Source organism: Pezoporus flaviventris, unplaced genomic scaffold (assembly GCF_033815535.1).
Source record: "Pezoporus flaviventris isolate CSIRO_AGI_PZ_B2104156 unplaced genomic scaffold, CSIRO_AGI_Pfla_v1 ptg000079l, whole genome shotgun sequence".
Taxonomy (NCBI): Eukaryota; Metazoa; Chordata; class Aves; order Psittaciformes; family Psittacidae; genus Pezoporus; species Pezoporus flaviventris.
In genome coordinates this window covers 6,780,017-6,801,088 of record NW_026892627.1, presented here as the reverse complement: position 1 = coordinate 6,801,088, position 21,072 = coordinate 6,780,017, and the positions used below count along the sequence as shown (strand labels likewise).

Sequence of the window (21,072 nt, the reverse complement as noted above, 5' to 3'; positions counted from 1 at the left end):
ATCACAAATGTTGTTTTGAAATGACCACGAAATGATGGGCAGTAATTCATGACTCAGGATCCGGACACCTGTTTCTTCAAAGAGGTGTCACTTCATTGCATGAGTAGTTCGATGCCTGTTGTTAACGTACAAGAAACTGTGATCTTTCTGCTTTTTGCCTTCATGTCATCTTTATTCTACCAGAGGTGACTTCATCTGTGGCAGCCTTCAAAACCATCTTGGCTAAGGATATGGCCTTGTGGTCTGGGGTCTGATTCCATTGCCAATAAAGGATACTATGAGATTTGCTGGTAGAATAATCAAAGCTGAATGTGATTATAAAGAGGGATTTGCCAAACAATACTTGATTAAGAGGAAAGCGGGGCTCCCTACCATCCCTCAGCTCCTACTGGTAGAGGTTGCTTTGCTCTGCTAGCACTTGCTCGTGTGGTACCCATTCAAAATCTGCTGTTGTCTTTATTTTTGATGGTAATGTTATGCTTCGTTCTTAGACACTGTGTTTTTCCAGTGAGGTCTTCATAACAAATTACAGTCAGTTAAGTCTTCCCCTGTTCATGCTGCAGGTGGGAAAACTAAGCCCAGAGAAATAATGTGACTTTTGTACAGCTACAAAGTGGACTTGTGGTTAAATGGAGAGCAGGGCTGTTACAGTACAGCAGACACTCCAGCAGTTGGAAATGCATCTGCTGATCTGTGCTGCCTTCCCTAAGTATTCAATACTGATGCAGACGCAGTCTTGGTTATCTGAAACTTCTGCTGCTATTGAAAACAGGATCTTTTTTTTTCTTCTGATCACATTAAAAACATCTGTGGTTATTTGAACTCTCCAACTTCCCTGGTGTACCTGCAACATTTAGCTAATGCATCCAATACGGTGCTTAATTACCTGCTTATACCATCCGTGTGCGTCGCTGGCCGCCGTCAGAGTTAATGTGGCAGGTTGCTGCAGTCGTGTAATTGAATCTTGCAATGTCTAAAGCATTTTTGGCAGGGAGCCTGCAGCGAGGGAGAAAACCATCGCCTGCCTTCTCCTGCGATACCTACGGCTTCTGCCGTGCTCTCGCAGCACCGTGATGGGAAGAAGGAACACACCCAGCCCTGGTCCCCATCTGTTGCAGCATCGGGTTCAGTAGCAGAGCATGAGATGTTTAAATGCGCTTGCCTTTAGGGAAAATCTTTGAATGCAGTTCTTCAATGGACATTTCCAGCCAGACTGCAGGATTTTTCAGAGCTGTAAGTCAGAATGGGGCTTGATTATACGTGGGTTTCTTTGGATTTAAATTCTTATTTTTCAATTTATTTATCTTAGCAGGGGAGTAGGTTTTGCATTCATTTAGGTGGACGCCCGAGTGCACTGCAGGACTGTGCTGAGAGGCAGGCATTCTTCAGGCTGTGTAAGAGATGCATGGTTCTCAGATATTTTTTCTTTTTTTCATTGTGTTTTGTCTCTTTTGTGTATGCATGGCTGGCACCGGGCTGCTGTCCTGTTTTTAGAGCATTTAATTACAATAGATACTCCAAGGCTGAACAACATGTTCTTTTATCTAGTTAAAGAATGTAGCTTGGGGTTTTTATTTTTTCCTTGCATAACTTTTCCTTAGTGTTTTGGAAAGAGAGATTATTTTCTGGGGGGTGTTTATTTAATTTCAGCCTAAAACCATCTGCTCTCTGAATCCTGCAATGCCTGGCTTCTCATACTGCTCATCTCAGAGCAGCCTGAACTGCTGGGCAACTAATTGCCATGGCCAGTCGTTGCAAACCCCGAATCATAGGTTTTCAGGAGCTCCAGTTTTGCTTATTGATTTTAATTTGATATTTGATGAGATTTATCAGTATAAAGAGGTGTATTACAGGGTTCATATGTTTCTCTTGCATTTTTTTCTTCCTGCTACCAGGATTAATGTTGAGTACATGCAATTTGTGCTGCAATTAATAGACCCGTGAGATAATAAATATCCATTAAAGACAAGGATTACCCTTTCCTGGGATCAGACCTGAAGCCTGAGGGGTTTAAAGGTACTTCATTAGTGGGGTGATAGGAGGGGTTTGGTGGATAGCAACTGAAATTTGTGCTAGTAAAGGATGCAGAGCATTCTGCCAGCATCTGATGTGTTTTGCTTGTTGGTCACTGTGGTTTAGCTGCTGCTGTAGGCCACAGGAGACATTGGGGTATCTGCTTTTGGGGAAGAGATTTCACCCTCAGCTCTATCCTCTGTGTGGACTGAAGATTCAGGAGTTTGGGAGAGGCTGGAAAGCAGAGGCTGCATGGACTTCAAGCAGCCCTGGGTGGTGAGAGAGACCTGAAATTGGGAGTTGGGGGGGAGAAACCTGGTGAAATTTGGAGTCTGGGGGCCAGGAGCGTGTGTCAGAAGAGGGAATGCTGGCAGGAGAGTGAAATGGATCCTGCTGACAGAGGGCCAGCCCTTAATCCAAAGGGAGGCAATGCGAAACCCAGCAAAAGAGAACTCTAGTACTCAACTTAGTCTTTTTTTTTTTTTTTTCTATTACTGGGAGTTCAACAAAACCATATGTATTTTGAAAAATGCCACAGTTTGAAATAAGCATAAAACACCACCCCCCAAACCCCACCCTGTCAATCTGTACTGCAATGTCTGACACTCAGCAAAAAGAAATTGGGAGAATAAAAGCAATATCATTGCAAGCCTTTAAAAGCAAAAGCGGAGGTGATGGAAATCACCTCTAGCCAGAGTTTGCTTCCGGCAGCAAAGAGCCACCGGTTTTCCAGCAGGTAGAGAAAATCCCTGTGTTGTTTTGGTGTGTTTGGCCACCGAGCAGGTTGAGTGACAAGCTGATCTGAAGCCAAGAGATATTTGATGATCTTAAAATATAAAATAAATGGCAGAGCTGTAAGAGCTTGTTATCATGTCTATATACACGTTATATGACTGTACATATTTGCCATATGTAGTCTCCTATATGAGAGCTGTATGTGTAATGTCAAAAACGTGTAAAAAACCAAATTGATGTTCTGTGAGATGAGCACTAGCATGTCTACCTCTGGGAGGACACAGTCACCAGTGTCACTTTTCTAGTAGGTATATAAAGACTTCTGGTGACTAGTTGTGGCTCTAAGTGTGATTTCTATGCCTAATAGAGCTCAAAATAAATGTTGCTTAAACTTGGATTTAAATGAATACTAACAGTTGTACAGCTACTCAATATGTATAGATAGAAATTGACATTCTTGATGAGAAAAAAATAACCAGTATTTTTTAGAGCCGTATTACTTGCCTGAATTTATTTTTGTCAGTAAGGAAAAGTCAGTGCTTTTCTATTAAAATAAAAATAAAAAGCAAAGCAAGACTACAAAATGTTATTCTGAATCTAAGTTTCCTGCTTGTGGATTTAATTCACTTTGAGAAAAAAATTTGGCTTTGTTGTTTTTTGCCTAGTTTTGCTTCCTGCTTGGGTGCAGGTTTGTTTTGTGGGAGGTTTTTGGTGGTGCTCCTTGGCAGGGCAGGTGTCCATACTCTAGTGAGCCGCAGTCAGGGGCTCTCCTTGCACCTTGGTTTGGTAATTCCAGTGAGAGCTTTATTTTTTTGTGACAAATGGGTTTGGACTGTCTGCCACATGGCTTGGAGCAACAGCCACTTATAAAATGGCCTCTCCCATGCCAGGCTCATACTCTGCCCATCTGTCACTGTGTCCAGGGTGTCCTGCTAACCTGGAAATGTTTCCCGTACTCTCAAAGCAGGATCAAATGCTTCTTGACACATTTTGATGCACAAACTGCCAGACAAATCAAATGCAGATTTGCCTGTTTCAGCTCATCAGTGTCTACTGTGTTTCAAAACCATTGCGTAGAGCAGAAATGACTTTTGACAACATGTATATGTAGGGATCGAGTGCAAGTTTTCAACTGAATTTACCTGAATGTGGTTTTGCTTGTCTTTCGCCATGGCATGTTTAGAGAGGTCCATTGTAATCATGGTTCTCAAGTGGACGTATAAAGAATAAGGTGGTTAAAATCAGAAAAGTCTTTCTAAAGGAACCACAAGTGAATATGGCTCATTTGTAAGGGTTTATTTTTTTTTATCCTGCACTAGATCTAAACCAGGCACAAATTCTGGGGAAAAAAACCCGCAACAATAAACAAGTAGGTACTGATGAAAGCCATAGCCTTTGGAAGAAGCCTGCAGTTTATTTTGGGAAGTACCTATCTTAAAATTTTAGCATTGTATGTACAGTAATTAGATAAAAACCTCAGTGTGTGTTATTTCCATCCTGCCCTTTCCATATGACGATTATTTCCCAACTGGACCCACTGTGGAAACTTATTTTCAGTGATAGCTCTTTCAAGTGAGAGTGAGTAATCTCTTTGTTGTGTTCTTCCATTTGGCTCATTGTTCATAAGATTTTCCAGATGGGTAAGTATTTTATCCATCTTTCTTCCAGAGATGGGCATTGGTGGCTTTTAACACCTTTTTACAAGCAGAACTATGAAGCTTTGAAGCACATCTCTTGAGACAGCCTTAACAAGTGTCCAGGGTTGGTGTGAGAAGACCACACCGAGTGGTCACGCTTGGTGCAAGGTAGAAGCGCAAGGCACACTATCCCTTCCACATTTCACTTAGATTGTGCCAATTTCTCTTAAGAAACATGATTTTCTCAGAGGTTTTATTGCTAGCCTGTTATCTTAAAATTTAAATTCTAGTTGTTTCAGTTGGACACAGTGGCTTCTTCACTCCAGTTAATGCTCTCCCAGTCAAAGAGTTAACCCTGCTTTATACACAGCAGCCAAAGCTGTGTAAAGAAAATGCACATCTTAGTAACACTTGGAAATGCCAACAGAACTTAGGACCTCATTGCGCTGCCCATTGTATGTATGCCTATGATGTGTCTAGACTGCAAGCAAAGACATGATTGAAGCTGGGCTTAAATTAGCCCGGCTGCGTTCTGACAGCCGGTGGAAGCGAGGAGTGAGCTAAATTGCTGGAGTATTTACTCAGCCTCCCATGGGGGTTTTGCAGCCTACGCTAACCCATGTGTTGTCATGGCTACACTTTTAACAGTGCTGTGTGGAGCTGGTGTAAACCACACTTGTGATTGCCGGGTAGACATGCCAATAGTAAGTAGCAATCCCTTGTTGGGATAGCTTGCTTTCTAAATTAAACTAAAGAAGGAAAATAAGTGATTTTATTCCCACTTTATAGGCAGCAAAGAGGGAGAGGTAAGAGGCAGGATTCATTAATCCTATGATGAATCAACCACAGTTTATGCAATTTGTCTAGCTGTTCCCATACCAGGGGAATGGGAGCAAATTGCCCATTCGACATGCTGGCTTTTCCCTCCTCTCTAGGCTGGACAAAAAGTGTGGGGTAGATCAGTAGTGGTTTGGATGGTTGAAGTTAAGTGAGAAGATATCCTATCCTTGATGCCTTCCCAGAGGTATACCAGAAAGCCAGAGCAACCAGAGAAAGTCTCATCACTCAGGTGCATCCATGAAGCTATTCTGGACTGGATATGTGGTTTGTAAAGCAATTTGGATTCCCACAGGCTGAATTATGTAATGTAATTTATTAGTATTGCATGGCACCACTAACTGGAAAAAATAATAACGATACCAGATCTCAGTATCTCTCGGCTCAAATCCACCCTTGGGACCTGAAGGATGTGCAAGATGAATTTAGGGCAGAGTACTGTACTATGACTGTGACATTTTCTGGATTATCTGAGAATTAGAGCTTCTGTCCTTGAGGCCTTATTATGTTGCCAGCTTCAGCAGAATATACCTTCAAATACGGAGTTTGGAAGGTGAAGAATGAAGACACCCATTCTTTTGGTTAAAGTAAAAAAAAATTGTTTAGCCTAAGAAATAAAGCCCATTGTATGTCTTGGTCTCCTTTACCTGTGGTGCTAAAACTGAGAAAAGCTATGCGGAGTGACTCTAAACTTTGTAGACATGAAATTGTTCTCTGCAGCTGCAAGTGATGTAGGAAAATGTGGTAGGAAAGCATCAAGAGTGGAATTTTCTCGTCATAGGCTACACGTGTTGTCCCCTTTGACTTCCCACTCAGGTTTTCAGCACACCAAGCACAGGGCCATCCTCTTCTTTTCCTTGCCCGATTTTCTCTTAGTTTCTTATGTTTTTGGGTTTGTTTGGTTTTTGGGTTTTTGGGGTTTTTTTTTTGGTTTTTTTTTTTTGAGGCTCTACTTGATCATAGTGGATCCCTCACTTGCCTGGCTTTGCAGCTATGAGCTTTCTTCTAATTGTTAAGATTATTCACGCTTGTTAACTGACAAGAATGTAAAGAGGAGGCAATAGGCAGCTCTCTTCCTAAATGCACTGAACTGGAAAAAATAGTTGCAGTTCAACTATTTATAGCAGAGATGTTCTGCCCGGTGTGAATTTCACCTTTTTTAGTCATCCAAACACAAAGGAGAACCCTGCAAATCCTCACATGAGGCCATGGAGTCAAAATCAGTTCTGATTTTGTTTTGTTTTGCTCTTCTCTGAGGAAATGGTTTTCAAAGAGGTCTGGCCTATGGAGAGTGGGGAAAAACAAAAGAAATGCAAAACACAGTGACTTTAAAGTAGCTGAAGTGTAGAGATGATTTAGAAAGCCTCATGATGATCCTTCTTTGAATCCCCTTCAGATTGCCCCCATGCTGCAGTGACTCAAGTGTTTTTGTTACATTATGGCAAAATCATCTTTTGTTCCCTGGGGTTCTGCTATTTCACTGTGGCTGAAGTTATGTTTTATAGCAAATGCGTGCATTTCTCTCCAAATACATTAGGATCCTGTGTCTTGTTTATGTAAGTATTGGAAAGCAATTCTGTTGGCGCAGAGTATGTGCCATCTGAAGGTAGCATTTCCAGTCTCCTGCAGTCCTTCTCTAGAGTCGTGTCTTTGATTGTCTCTTAATTTCCTCATCACTCATCTGACCACATTTTCCAGGTCTGAGGTATGTTATCTTCTGCTTTCACCCTGTGTTTCTTAACTTCGGGTGCTTCTTGGAGGAAACGACTCACCAGAGAAAAGTTTTCTTCAGCAGAGCAGGCAGGAATAGCACTTAATGTTGAGTTTGTATGTGGATTGTGGTGTCACGGGGAATACTGAAATTTTGTTTTCCTCCCTGACTTGCTTTCTCTGCTGTTCTCTCGCTTTCTCTCTCTCTTTTTTTGTTTTAATGGCATTTTGCTATTTACACATTTGCTAGGTTGTCCATCTGCCGTTGTAACAAACATGCTGCCAGTCACCGTGCTGTGTGGTTTGTGGTGTGAAGGAGCTGACAAACCAGGCTGTCGTGTACGTGGGGATCGTATTCAGGCTTTGTCAGAGAGCCCTCGTGATGGTTCGTGACTCATTGATGAAGTGGAGAGCAGTACCCTTCATCACAGCATTCCCATACAGCCCTGAGCTCTCGGGACAATATGGGCATTATGGGGCTCCAGGCAGAACTGATTGCATCCCACCCCAAACTATCTGTGCACAGCTCATCTGCAAAGGCTGAATCACCAAGAAGATACGATGGTGTTTCTTGGCAGGAGAGCACGAGGCTTGAAAGAAAATTCTATATTTTCCATGAACAGTGTAGGAATGTGTTCTAGTGGTTTAAGTCTGAGATTGAGAACAAACCAAAAAACAATCCACAGCTTGGCAGTTTTTGTTGATGAACCTTATCTACAGCCTCAGAAGGTGAATTTTCTCTAGACTGCTGGAGATAAATGCCTGTCAGGGGCAGTCAGAAGGGTTAGAGATGAAAAATGGTGTGCAAGAGGCTGCCTGGATCCCATCATCATGATAACTTGGGAAGAACAGCTTGGAAGACAATTATTTACTGGGAAATATCAAGGACTTCCTAGTTTCCTGGCTCTGCCCATCCCCTTGAAATTCTTAGTTTTAGCAGCTCTTTCTGACCAAGTGGTGGCAATCCAAGCCAGGTGCTCTATGGGTGAGAACAACGGAGAAATGGCTTCAGTAGCTCTTTAGTACTTTGCCTGTTTCCTTGTTACAGCTGAAAGAAACATCTGTAAATTACACGTAGTCTGGTTTTCTTATGCAAAGTTTCATATAAACTTTTCATGTATTGTTTTTTGATATAGGACATTGAATAATCACCAGGTGGGTGGGGATTTTCACATGCTGAGATCTGGGTTAGATTTCAGCCAGCCATTACTCCCTAGTCTTTTATATTACACCTCTTTGGGACTGAAAATTTCCCATTTCTTCCAGGCACATCGTTTAGGGTGATTCACCACCTGTTATATCAAATGTGATGCTGTATCCATCTTGACATTGAAGTGCACACAGACCGGTCCTGCACAGCCACCTGGGTGACTCCTGGACCATGCTGCCTCTGGCATCTTCATGATGCAGACAAAATCAAGTCTCTGAATATCTCATTTCTACCCTCTCAAACTCTCCAGACCCAATCAATTATTCTTCTTTAATATGAACAGCCTTAAAAGTAAAGTCAAATAAATAAATTGCAATAGCTTTGTGAAGTACAAAGCTGGCTTGCATGAATCTAACCCAGCTTTGTACATCTGTTACTGCCCACTCCCATTGAGTCATACTGAGACTTAGTCACCAGCATCCTCAGTCTCACAGTACGACTTATATATCTGTCTCCAAAACACATGCTGCAGTCTAGATGGCATGGGGGAGGGAGAAAAGCAAAGCAGTGAACAATCTACTCCTAAAGGAATAAAGCAATGTTAGCAAGTCTTATTATACTATACTATGACTAGTATATCTGAACAACATAAACAAAAGGGCAGAAATTCCTTTGTGTATCAGTGTTGAATCTTTCCTTGTGCAATAATTGAGTGGTTTGATATAAATTCCCCAAGGCTCCTAGATAGGATTGTTCTCAAAAAGAAAGAAAATTTTCTATTCAGTCAGAGCTACAAAGCTTTGTCCCCTGTTCCACAGAGTTCAGACTTTGGATTCTGTTCACAGGCCATTAGCATATGTAGTATATTTGCTATTCAGAGTTTTACATAGGCTTGTAATAGGTACGAATCCAAGGTTGATATAAAAAAAATCTGCTGCTCTGCAGTCTGAGATGAAAGAAATCATTCACAGCCAATGTTAATAAAAATCCTGGCTTTTTTTTGTCCTTGGTAGGATGGTTGAAGGGCTCATAGCTCAGTAACATCAGCAGAGGAGGAGACCCCAAAGAGCTCTGTTAAGGTGGGATGCTGAGGAGTGAAGCTTTTAGCAATTTTTTGTGAGACTAGGGCTGTTGTCAGCACTCAGCTTGATTTCTTTGTATCTTGTTTTCTTTGTTTATTGTATTAGAAGAGCTGTCTCCCCATATTGAAAAGCTGTCTTAGTAAAGCGTCACCTCCTGCTTGAGTTGTGTTGTAAAAAGAAACTGTAATGTCTGGCAAGCATTTCACAGCCTTAAATTTGGTGCAATCCTAGCACATATATAGAACACAGTGAAGCAGAAAAATAATGTTTCTAGGTGACACCATCAGTAGTTAGCACTGTGTGATGCTGCCTACGCTAGGACTCTGAAGTTGCTTATAGCTGGGGAACCCAGCCTTTCAGCAGAGGTAGGCTATGGGGCTACCGTGAAGATATTCTGACCTGAGTCACCCCTGAAACATGGTCAAAGAGTTGACCGTGTTCGTGGGGCATAGACCCACCACCATGAGCACAGATTTCACATGACCGTGTTGCTTATGGCCATGCCTTTCCTTTGAAGGGACAGTTGCGAAGGATGGTAGCAGGGAGGTGTTTGTGAAACATTCTTTTGATACCCAGCTCTGAAATTTTGGTCCACTGATGAGCAGGGCCATAAAAAGGTCACACTTCCCCCTAGAATACCTTGGAATTTGGTCTCTGACCTGTCAGTCGTAGCATATCCCAGGGTGCCTTGCTGGCTCCTTGGCTTCAGCCATTGCGGAGAAGCTTTATCAGCCTGGCTGCCAAAGTAGCCTTGAAACAAAACAATAATAAGAAAAGAATCCTGTTTATTCTGTGTTGTTTACTGGATTGAAGGCTTCAGTGGTTTGGTATTTAAGCTTGCAGCCTCTGCAATAGAATTGCTGGAAGCCCTCCTCTGACACCAAGGTCTCCAACTGCAGCGGTGTCCAGACCAGCATGTCTGGGCAAGCCTTTTTGGCAGGAATCCTTCCCAGTAAGGAAAGAAACAGTGAAACTGGCTGGAAAAGGTGAAAAAATGGCTTGGCTAACCAGATCTTGCTCCTGTTGCTATTCGGCTATGCTATGCCAGCCAATGTATTTGCTTTCTGTATCCTAAAATGTGGTTTTCCTTGCTATTCTCCAAAACAGTTCTGAGAAAAGGTTCTTTGTTTTCCCAGGACGTCAAAGAACAAAAAATTTATTCTTCCTTCTTTTCACATAATCAGAAGTGTTCTTATGCGAGGGCTGTTTAAAGTAAAAGAGCTGAAATGAGGAAGGACCACCCTTTAGATGTATGGGTGACCCAGACTCCTTAGAGTTAGTCTTACCTTTGGAGGAGAAATTAGTGTGAATAATCTGTAGCCTTCCTGATATCTGTTTCCTCCCAGAGGAAATAAGGAAAGAAGTGATAGAGAAGGTAGGGGCACTTGCAGACAGAATTATCCTGACTTACACCCTGCCAAAAGCAAACAGCAGACAAGCCTGTTAAAAACAATAATGTCAGTTTAGTTGCTTTTTAAGATCTGTTAGCCTCCTGTGCAACCAATAAGAAAAGTCCTGGAAAACTGCCTGTTGAGTAGGTGTTGCGGGAGATAGCCCTTCCTGGGAAAGAGCCTGGCCGGTAGCAGGAGCACTGAGCTGGGGCTTTGCTGTGTCACAGCTCTGCCGTCCTCCGGAAGGATTTGATATCCCTGGGGCCATATCCAGTGAATATAACAGGAGCTGCCACGACAACCACTTGTAAATAAAAGTGGATTCATATCATATATCTGAAGTGGCTTTGTGGCTGTAAAATAAATCTAAACTGTTCAAGAGGTCATATTTCCTAATCGGGGATGGCAGGAGTGATGTCTGGCTGTCAGATGGTGCTGAGCGATGTAAAGGACTGACAGAGGAACAGGAGCATGGCAGGAAAGCTAACAGAACTTTGCAAAACGGACTTCTCATACTCTTAACTCTAGGCTAGCAGCACCAGAGCTGAAGTCTCTGGTGGCCTTTGCTCCCTTATGGAGATGATCATAGACTGTGGTCTCTACAGAAGTTGTCTGTCCCAGGATATAATGCAGGGCTGATGGATATAGGGAGTGATGTCATTTGTTCTTTAGCCAGAGCTCTGCAGTCTCAAATGAGAAGGACTCTTCCGCGTACAAAGACATCACTATATGCTTTTGGCGGAAATTTTTTACGCGTCTCTCCAGAACCATGTGATTTTACAGGGCACTTATTCCAAGTGCAGTAAGGCAGAGCTGGAAAACAAGAAAGCTGTCTAGGAACGGTTTCAATCCCAGGTTAGTGGCAGAGCAAGCCTTCAGTGTGTATCTGTTGGCATAAGATCAGAGCAGTCAGATATGTGACAAGGGCCAAAGCTGCACCATTGGCCTGTCAAGAGTACTGTGGTGTTTTGCAGCTCTTTTGGAGCAGGTTTTTTTTTTTGTTTTTTTTTTTTTAAGAGTTACTTTGTCATCATTTCTTCCATCACGTGGATGAAGAGGGAACACAAAGAAATAGATATCCAGCCTGTGTTCTGTAGAGATACATGCAAAGAGAAAATGAGCATCTCGTATTTCCTTGCTTACCCAACAGGTTGGAATTGAGAGAGCAGAGTTTGCATCCTGGCATTTGATACATGTATTTTTTACCTTCTGTAAATGGATGCCTTCCCATGTAGAATCCTATGAAGACATGAAAGATGAAATTGTTAGGTAGCAGCTACACTTAACAGCTTTTATCACAGGACTAAGAGTGCAATTAGTATCCTGTTTGAAAAGTTCTCCAGCCCTGTATTAACAAAGAAGGGTCTCGTGCTGCCCAGAAAGGTCTAGCTCTGCTTATTTCTGCTTACAAATAGAGATCTGTTCTGCTTGTAAAGACAGATGAAGTTAGCATACCTTCATGATATCGGAGAGTTAAGAACTAGAATAGAGTCATCAGCTGGGTTCTGTGATAATTTTAGACTTTAGGACTTAATACATAGACGTTTTTAAGCTTGGAATTGTAACCGGGAAGTGAAATTTAGCTCCTAGAAAAAAATAGTTTTATCTATCTACCTACCTCCTCCTGGTTTTGATGGTTTCTGCCCCCCCCAAAGAGGTTACAGTTTCATTCCTACCTGTTTCACATTCTCTGAACAGCTTTTTCAATCCTGATTACTAGGTGTGTGTTCCTTTAAAGCCAGTTCCTTCCATCCAGTCTCCAGCAGGTTTTCTCCCTGTGGATTACGCCAAGCAGTAATATCAGGATGCTAATACGTGGAGCTCAAAAGAGGTTATTTCCATGGAAAATGACTTAGCACACATCAGATTCCAGTTTCTGCACTACTGAAGATGGGTAGAGGAAAATGTTGGTAAATTCTCTGGCTAAATTAAAGTAAACATGAGGGGATATGTTTTTGTGTAACTTTCCATTAGGCTTTTAAACTTCTTCACAGAGATTCTTTACTTAAGTCCTGCAGTAACATATGAAGTAGGAATAATAATGATAATCCATGTATCAACTGTGTTTATAAATGCCATTTATGGCTGAACAATTTTTATGTGGACTACGTAAGTCATTTTAATCTTAACTAATTATAGTTGCTTAACTAATTATAATTTGTTCATAATTAAGAATAAGCAAATTGACACAGAAGCTTTTCTTGAAGGTCCTGTGGGGCCTAGTGCAAGCCTTTGTCAAATCTTGAGAACAATGAAAATCTAAACCAAACAGATTTCCTCTTCTTTTGGTTTTGAGATGCTTCCTTATGTTTTTATTTGCAAATGAAGTTGATGTGAAGCACAGATGTCAAAGCATGGTGATGAGGGTGACATTGTATAGTTGGGTTGGTGCTTTGTAGTTTGGGCCTTTGTAGATAGTTCCCATTGAATGTGCATAGATGGAGCCAGAAGCATGCTAATTTCTCATGAATACTTTGGTTTGTGGCCGAATGATTGGGGGCCAGCTTAGCCAAGCCTGGCTGCTGCCTCTTTTTTCTTTTTTTTCTTTCTTTCCAACTTGGCATGAATTGCTCCCATGTGCTTCAGTTCCAGTAATTCAATATTTTGTTCCTTATTTTTGTTGTTTCTTATGTAACCAGAATATTTTTCAAACACTTGTAAGGATTATGTCTGAGTTACACACATTTTTGAGCATATTTTGGATTTAGCATGATTACACAATGTGAAGTGATTAGACCTGTGGCTGCTCTGAATTCTGAAGGCAAGCAAGCCCTGTAGACTACCCGGACAGTGCTAATTTTTAATTAAGCTCTATTTAATCTCAAATTAGGTTTATGTGAAATTGGTATTTATTTATGTTTTGAGCTATTTTAAATGGGATGCAGATGTGGTAGTAGAGCAGCACTGAATCATTACATGGAAAGGGTGATGCCTCCCATCTGGGAGGTTCTGCGTTGGGGAGGTATTCCTGACATTTAAACCAAGATATAGGATCCAAAATTCAGTTTTCAGTGCACAGCCTCATTACACAACCTCATGCTTTTGATCGGAGAATTACTCTTATCTATTTTTTTGATCAAACAGATGCTGAACTTGACACTAACATAATTTCCTTATGCATGTAGGAAGGAGCTCTAAAATCCCCATGGCTGGAACATGAAATAGCATAAACAGAACAGATGGCAGGAGGTAGAATATAATTGCAGTTTGTTTTTTTTGTTAATTAAAGATGAGCATGTATGCTTTTCTTACGATTTTATTGTCTTTAGTCATGGAGAATTGGGTGCTCCTCTCATTTGTGCAAGTGAATTGCTTATTTCCTCCCTGAGCACTATGGCACAATTTTCTCCACCTCTGTTGTATGTGTCATCATACATATTCTTATATGTATGAGCATCAACATATTCTTATTCAGGTTTTGTTTATTGTCATAAATACTCTATACTGAGATGATACACCCCACTCAAGACAAGATAGGCCATTTGCTGAGCAAGTGGTTGTATTTAAACTATAATTTCCTATAAATTTTTCTGTGGGATTTGGGTACCTCCCCTTGAAAATTTTAGCATAGGACTCCTGACTTTGGCTATGCAGGTCGTTTTCCACAGTGGTATAATGCAAGCTCTACTAAGGGCTCCTTATACACTTGGAACTTAGAGCTGCCGTTGGTTTCACAGCTAAGGAGAATGATCAGAGCCTGTGTTGTTGCTTTCCAGCAATTGCTATGGGTAAAGTAGTGGGCACTTCTCTAATAAAACCATGGGTTACAGTCATGGGATGCTCTGAAGGGAGGAAACATTAATATAGGACATAATTTTTTCTTCTCTGTCCTGGCAGGATCTCAGCTCATTTGCCATGCCATTCTTGGACGGTGATGTGGAGAGCGCAGACAAAAATGCTTCTCGCAAGGTAGGATATTTCCAAAGTTTCACTTTTGCTGTGGTGGTCTCGTGGTTTAAGCCCAGCTGTAAATCAGAACCACACAGCTGCTCTCTCACTCCCCCCACTTTTCACCCCCCACCTCCCCACCGGCTCCCGGAGGGATGGGCAGGAGAATCGAAAGAATGTAACTCCCATGGGTTGACATCAGAACGGTCCAGTAACTAAGGTATAACACAAATCACTGATGCTACCACCAATAATAATAATGATAAGGGGAATGACCAGGGAAGAGAATACAACCACTCATCACCCACTGACCAAAACCCAGCCCGACTCAAGCAGCAATCTATCCCTTCCAGGTAACTACCCCCAGTTTATATGCTGGGCATGACATGCTGTGGTATGGAATACCCCTTCGGTCAGTTTGGGTCAGGTGTCCTGTCTCTGCTTCCTCTTGGCTTCCCCTTCTCCCTGGCAGAGCATGAGACTCACAAAGTCCTCGGTCAGACTAAACATTACTGAGCAGCAACTAAAAACATCAGTGTTATCAGAGCTGTTCCCAGGCTGAAAGTCAAAAACACAGCGTTGCACCAGCTACTAAGAAGGAGAAAAAATGACTACTACTGCTGAACCCAGGACAGGTGGTTGAGTCCTTTGGTGGTAAACACCAGTTATTAGCCTTAAAAAAGTCTGGGGTTTTAAATCTTTCTCACCATACCAGAGTGATGCACTAAAGCAAATACAGTGACTTTTGCAGACCTTATCATGACAGTGCTTATGCAGTGTAACCTGGAAACAGTGTTAGCCTACAGTGGTATTGTCTCAAATGCTTCAGATGTTGTGTGTAACACTGTTGTAATTCAGTGAAGTGATATCGCTTAACTGCATTCTCAGGAATATAGTTAGCTAACAAAATTTCTGGTGCTGCTACAGAAATACAGTGCCCAAATAGGTGCCTGTGGCTGTCGGTATGTTTTCCTGGAATTGCCCCCTGATGTTTGCTCTCTGGCTACAAAGGTTTTAACTGTTCACTGTCCTTGAATTTGCTGTCCTTGGCACCGGCAAAATGAGCTGCCTTCATTTGCTGAAGCTACAGCAGTAGGGTCTTCCCATAAACAAGGGGGAAAGATACCTCCTCATTGTGGGATTAACTCAAGATTATCCTTCTGGAGGCAATGGTATGGTTTGTGTTTTCTGATGTCCTGATATTACATTAAACCAATAGATTCACAGAGCTTGCTTGCTTAAAATGATCAGTTAAGCCTATTCAATGGATGACACTAGGGACAGTTATAAGGCGCCTACACAACGTTAAAAGAAAATAAGAACTGTGGGTGGGATCTGTCATCTTCAGGTCCTGGCCTCATTACTTTCAGAAGGCCTTGGATTACAAGCTGGTCTGCTAAGCATAAACCTCCTACCAGCCAAGTTGTGAAGAGAAATACTGCTCTGAACAGTAGATAGCCCCAAAAGCTGATCCATAGCTACACAACAGACCGGTTTGCTTGTCACAATATTTACAAGGCTGTGGACCTCTGTGAAGATTAAACCTGCTACAAGCCATTTGTCAACGAGTCTGCCATTACAGTTCAAGGCAGGTGAAGCAATAAATATCTCCTTAGTGAAGCTAATCTGCACCCAGAACAACTTAGCTCTGTTGACAACACAAGTTTCTATTCCTTTGCACCTCACTGCAAAGGGCAGTTGTTTAAAAAATTTCTGCAATCCATCAGTAACTGAATACTTTTATAACATTGGCCTTGTTCTTTTCTGCATTGGACCTTTTAAGACTGACGTATGAGTCACTGACGCAGAGGAACTCTTGTAGATGCCAGGGAAGCTGAAATATACAGCATTGCCAAAAGGTGCTTGCTTGGAGGGTTTGAATAAAATGAACAATGTGATGGTTTTGGAAGGGGTTGTCATGCTGGAAGAAGGCAGGGTTTTCTAGCTAAAGCTTGATTTTTCTGTTTATCAGCTCCTTTTGCAAAGAAAGTTGAGAAAGCTGCATGAATCTCAGTCACAAAGAAAAAAATATACTGAAGCCAGTCTATCTCACTCGTGTAGTATTACATATTGTTTAATGACTTCCACTTCACCACTTATGAATCCCCTGGTTTTCCTCTTAATAGTCTTGGTTCTCTCTTTTGACAAGTGCTTGTATTGGGAGAACTAGAAGAACATTTCCGTAGCTGCCCTTCTTGCACCTTCAGTAAATGCCAGGGTTTTAATCCCTAGACTTGAGTCAAGTTCTGCTTACGGAAGTGCGATTAATTTTGGAATAACCATGCAACTGGGACTTAACATCTGAAACTGCATTTTTAACAGACCTTTTTGACTGAGTGTGGAAGACACAGAGTTTTTTCTAACATTATGCCTGGAGCTCTGTTCAACATATACAACAAAGTGGGATCTTTGCTGATAGTGATGAGTAGCATCAGACTGCAGTATTTGCTTAATTTTAGCTAAAAGTTTGCCAGTCTCTACTGGTGCTACATAAAGAAATCCCTGAGTTACTTTTCACTTTTAAGTGAGATGTTTTTTCTTTCTTTGAGGTTGAAATCACAGTGCAGTGTGTAACTTCTTGTATATTAAAAGTCAGTGTTCCATCAGTAGTGTGGTTTTTCCATTCACCCGTCTTGTTGGAGACAGGCAATTCATCAGGGATGTCTCTTTTCCTGCACTTAACTCTTCTGTCACCTGAGCTATAGATCAAGATAGAGAGTAGTTCGCAGCCTATCTTTCCAATCTGTCATTAATTTAAACTTCCTGTTCTTTGTGAAAGGCTTTTAGAAGCTGAATTAACATTTTCCACAGAGACCCTCAGTACTTTATCCTGTGACAACAATCCTCATTACACAATTAGGAAACTCAAGTGCAGAATTATTTGTTCAAGTTCACATATGAATTTTTTGGCAGTGGTGGGAATGTGACACACATTTCCTGAAGTTGAGCCTTAATCACTTCTCATTAATATGGCTATTAGTATAAGTGATGTATTCTTCTTTCCTTTATGACTGACATCAGGAAGAGGATAGGGATAGTTTTCACCTTTCTCTGCTGAAGATGGAGAACATAGTACTGTGAAGAATCTTGTGTAGAAGTTTTTGGGGTGGAGTGATGGAGAAAGGTAGCTCTTGTGTCTGTGGCAGGTATTCTGGCCCTTCTTATTGCCTGACAAAATGCTCAATACTTGTGCTGCTAGCTTTGTATAAAACAGCTTGTATTGCCCATTGCCCAAGCTCAAAGCTTGCACTCTCCAGAAATGGCTGAATCCTTCTTGCAGAGAGACCTTAAAGGGTCATTAAATGCAGCACTATAGACAAGGACAACCAGGTCTTCCTGTATAAGGAGAAGCAATTAGATTTACTGGATTTCCTCAGTCTGGGGAAAGATGGTGGAAGAGAGGCAGTTTAGAGGCCTGGAGAATCATGAGTGATGCAGAGCATCATTCAGAAAGTAGTTCTAGTACGGTGTGGTAAGGCAGCAGTAAGGGATGAGTGCCCCTCTGCACCCAAATGGCTCTATCAATTTCAGACGTCTTAACACCTTGAATACTTACAGATCATTCATCTAAAATGTGATGGATAAGGTGAAAGGATAAGGTATAGAAATTATAGGAGACTGATAGCCATTGCCTTCAGCTGGAAGTGCAGGATAGTGAATGATTACAGAGAAAAAAATGACAAGAAAATTGTCCATGGGGAGACAAATAGCAAATTATAGAGGGAGGAGGGAATAGGAGGAAGAAAATAAGTTCAAAGAATAATATCTATCTATTCCTTTATGGAAATAATGGAATTGTCATAGGAATATAGAACAAAGCTTGAAAAAGAAGTGTGCATTAAATTTTTTTTCTCTACATGGGGAAAAAGCTGGTGAGATGTTTATCTTAGATGACAGTATTGACTCTGTCCTACTAATAACTTCAGTGTATTTAAAGCAGAAGGTGCTAAAGCTAGACATTTTAAAGTTAAATGCAAACACCTCTGATAAAATACCCTTGAATGAATTGGCAGAGCTTTCTCTGAGTAGTGCTGATTTTGAATGCATCTTGGAGCAGAGATGAAGTTCCAAAACACTGCAAAAAAAGAAGTAATTACTGTGTTAATATTTACAGTGTTTGCTGTTAGGATAATTTACAGGTTTGTCCTCGGCAAAATGATGAAATATCTGGTATTGGATAGTTAATGATGCTCTTATAATAGACTCATTTGGATTGGAATTAATGGTAAGCAGTTCTTACTCAACAAATGTGGGGGTTTAAATGGATTATAAATTTGGTTGGAAAATGTCATAGTGTTGGTGTCATGTATATAAAAGTAGCACAAGACATTTGGATTTAAGAAGCTGGAATGATACTGAGTAAACACGGAGACTATTAAATGAATAAAAAATCTGGCTGGTAAAATAAATTGAGACTCATGAGTGGAAGACTTTGTTTCTAGGCAGACAAAACATTCTGTTGCTATACTATATCATACTTTATCAGGGACTTGAAAGAAATACAGACAAATTGCCAATACAGTTTGTAGTTCATACAAAAATGAGGGGGAAGAGAGTGGTACATTCTGAGCAGGAAACTCTCCAGTGCCGAATGAAAATGCGATCAGTTACACCAAGGAGCAAATCACGCAGACTTTATTTTTGCAAAGACTTAATTAGATTTTACTAATGGCTGTTGGTAATGAGCTGTACATGGATTCTGGATGTGACATGGCATTTAAAGGATTAGTTTGTTTTTTTGGAAGCACAAACAAAGGAAGAGGGTAAAATGTAGAGGCTTTGTTGCAGCTACGTTTGGCACTGACTCACAGTTCTACTATCAGTAATGCAGGAAAGTGTTGATGACCTAGGATAAGAAAACATCTGAGGAGTGACTCCAGTATTGAAGGACTTCAAGGATTGCTTTGTCCTGCTTCTGATCCCTGCGTTGTTTTTGTTTTGTCCAGTGACTCAGGGGAGCTGTGTGAGCAACCCCTGAATGATGGAGAAGAAGCAAATAAAAATGTTGGTTTTAGCCCCCCTTTCTCTGGATAATAAATCTCTTCGTGATTTTTTTCCCCAGTCTCTTAATTATCCATTTCTTTATGAGCAGTGAGAACGGGGAGCATGTCCTGGATGATGCCACAGCCTTGGCATGGGGCACGTGCAGTGGATGCAGCGAGCCTCAGGTCAAGGGCACATAGGACAACCACTGCACTGTCATGTGCATGACTCCTTCCCATCCACTGCTTTAAAATAAATGCAGTTAAGGGTTAGGAAGTGGAGAGACAGACAGCCCTGCTTTCACCTTTCCTGAAGCCTGTTTCTGCCTCTGAGCAGCCCTGGTTTTCCTGCTGGAAACCTTACTCCAACTGTCTGTACAGCAATGCAGAGCTCTCAGAGCCTGCCAGAGCAGCCAGATGCATCTCATTGTATTTTAATTTGGGAAAGTGTCCTTGTACTTTAGTTTCGGGAAGTGACATCTCTGATCCTGTAATATACATTGTCATCTCAATTGTTACTGCTTATGCAGAACCAAGGGAACTAGTGGTGTCCATGTGAACACATGGTGCCTGGGAGCATAAGTCCTTCATTACCTTTCAATCTAATGAAGTCAGCTCTTGTGTTTCTGCGAGCTCTTTTATTCCAGCAGAATCATCCAATTAACTTTATCAAAGGGCTTTTTTATTGAGATACACTGGAAGGGCAGGAAACAAGTGAGACATCTATCTGGTGTATTGTCTCTGTGTTTGCTGTCCCTGTCAAGGATGGTGGGAGGTGATTCCTTTTCTGTTACTCGACATTCAAAAAATTTTTAAGTGAAGAGGCAAAATGAAAGTCAAATAATTCAGTGTTTTAAAAGCAAACAGAACTCAAATGGTCCATATATGTCTTAACTATTTGGAGCTGGAGAATAAAGGAATGCAGATCAGCAGCATTTAATAACTTTCACTTAAACTCAGAGGCATTTTGAAAGGCTGGCTAGCTTGAGCCCATTTGTACGACAGATAATTTTTTCAGCCTCTTTTGAAAAACTGATCTGAATTCAGATTACCAACTGAATCAGAGCCAGAGATTTTTCAGGGAGGGCATCCACTAGGGAAAGCAGTGTGCCCAAGAAAGGACCACTTTCTTGGAGAGTTGGGGCACTTGTAGGGGAGCACAGGAAATGGCTGCGGAGAGGTGCTGTGGCAGGGACACAGGCAGTGCCTGCCTTTCCTGCCTCCAGCGCAGCCTCTGCCTGTGTCATGGTCAGGATCTTCTCAGCAGAGCTTGTTCATTTTTCTAGGCACATTGCTTTGGGAAGGAAGCTTCTCTTCCCTGCAGTTAAGGAGTCCTTAAATTCTAGGTTGGGAGCAGAAATGCCGCCTTAGAGAGGATTTTATTTGGTAAAATGGAGGGATCAGATTTTCAATACAAAGCATGGGAAAGAAAATGACAATGTTGGGAATAAATCTGCCTGTGAGTGAGAAGAGGCAGGACTGAGTTGGATGGTGTGTGGACAACAAAAGACTAGTTTGTGGTGAAGTATGAATAGTTTGGTCTCTTAGCACATTGCAGTGGGGATTATCATATGGTAGTGATTAAATGTAGTGCACTTTAATCTTTCTTGTAAAAGATGAAGAATTGTGAGTCAGGTAAAGAAAACA

At 41.4% G+C, this 21,072-nt stretch overlaps 1 protein-coding gene across 6 annotated transcripts in view; it reads left to right on the top strand.

Annotated features, from left to right (window-relative positions):
- PRKAG2 (protein kinase AMP-activated non-catalytic subunit gamma 2) overlaps positions 1-21,072 on the top strand; it is a 243,861-nt gene that overhangs the window by 75,698 nt on the left and 147,091 nt on the right. For 3 of the 6 annotated variants that reach the window (XM_061474369.1, XM_061474363.1, XM_061474367.1), the window contains exon 2: positions 14,393-14,464. The exons of 1 other annotated variant lie outside the window; for it this stretch is intronic. In XM_061474369.1, the coding sequence (XP_061330353.1) occupies positions 14,411-14,464 (54 nt within the window). In that variant the 5' untranslated portion in view covers positions 14,393-14,410. Of the gene's footprint in view, positions 1-1,066; positions 1,234-14,392; positions 14,465-21,072 lie in introns of those variants that run through there. 2 more of the 6 variants (XM_061474364.1, XM_061474366.1) reach the window with 2 other exon arrangements.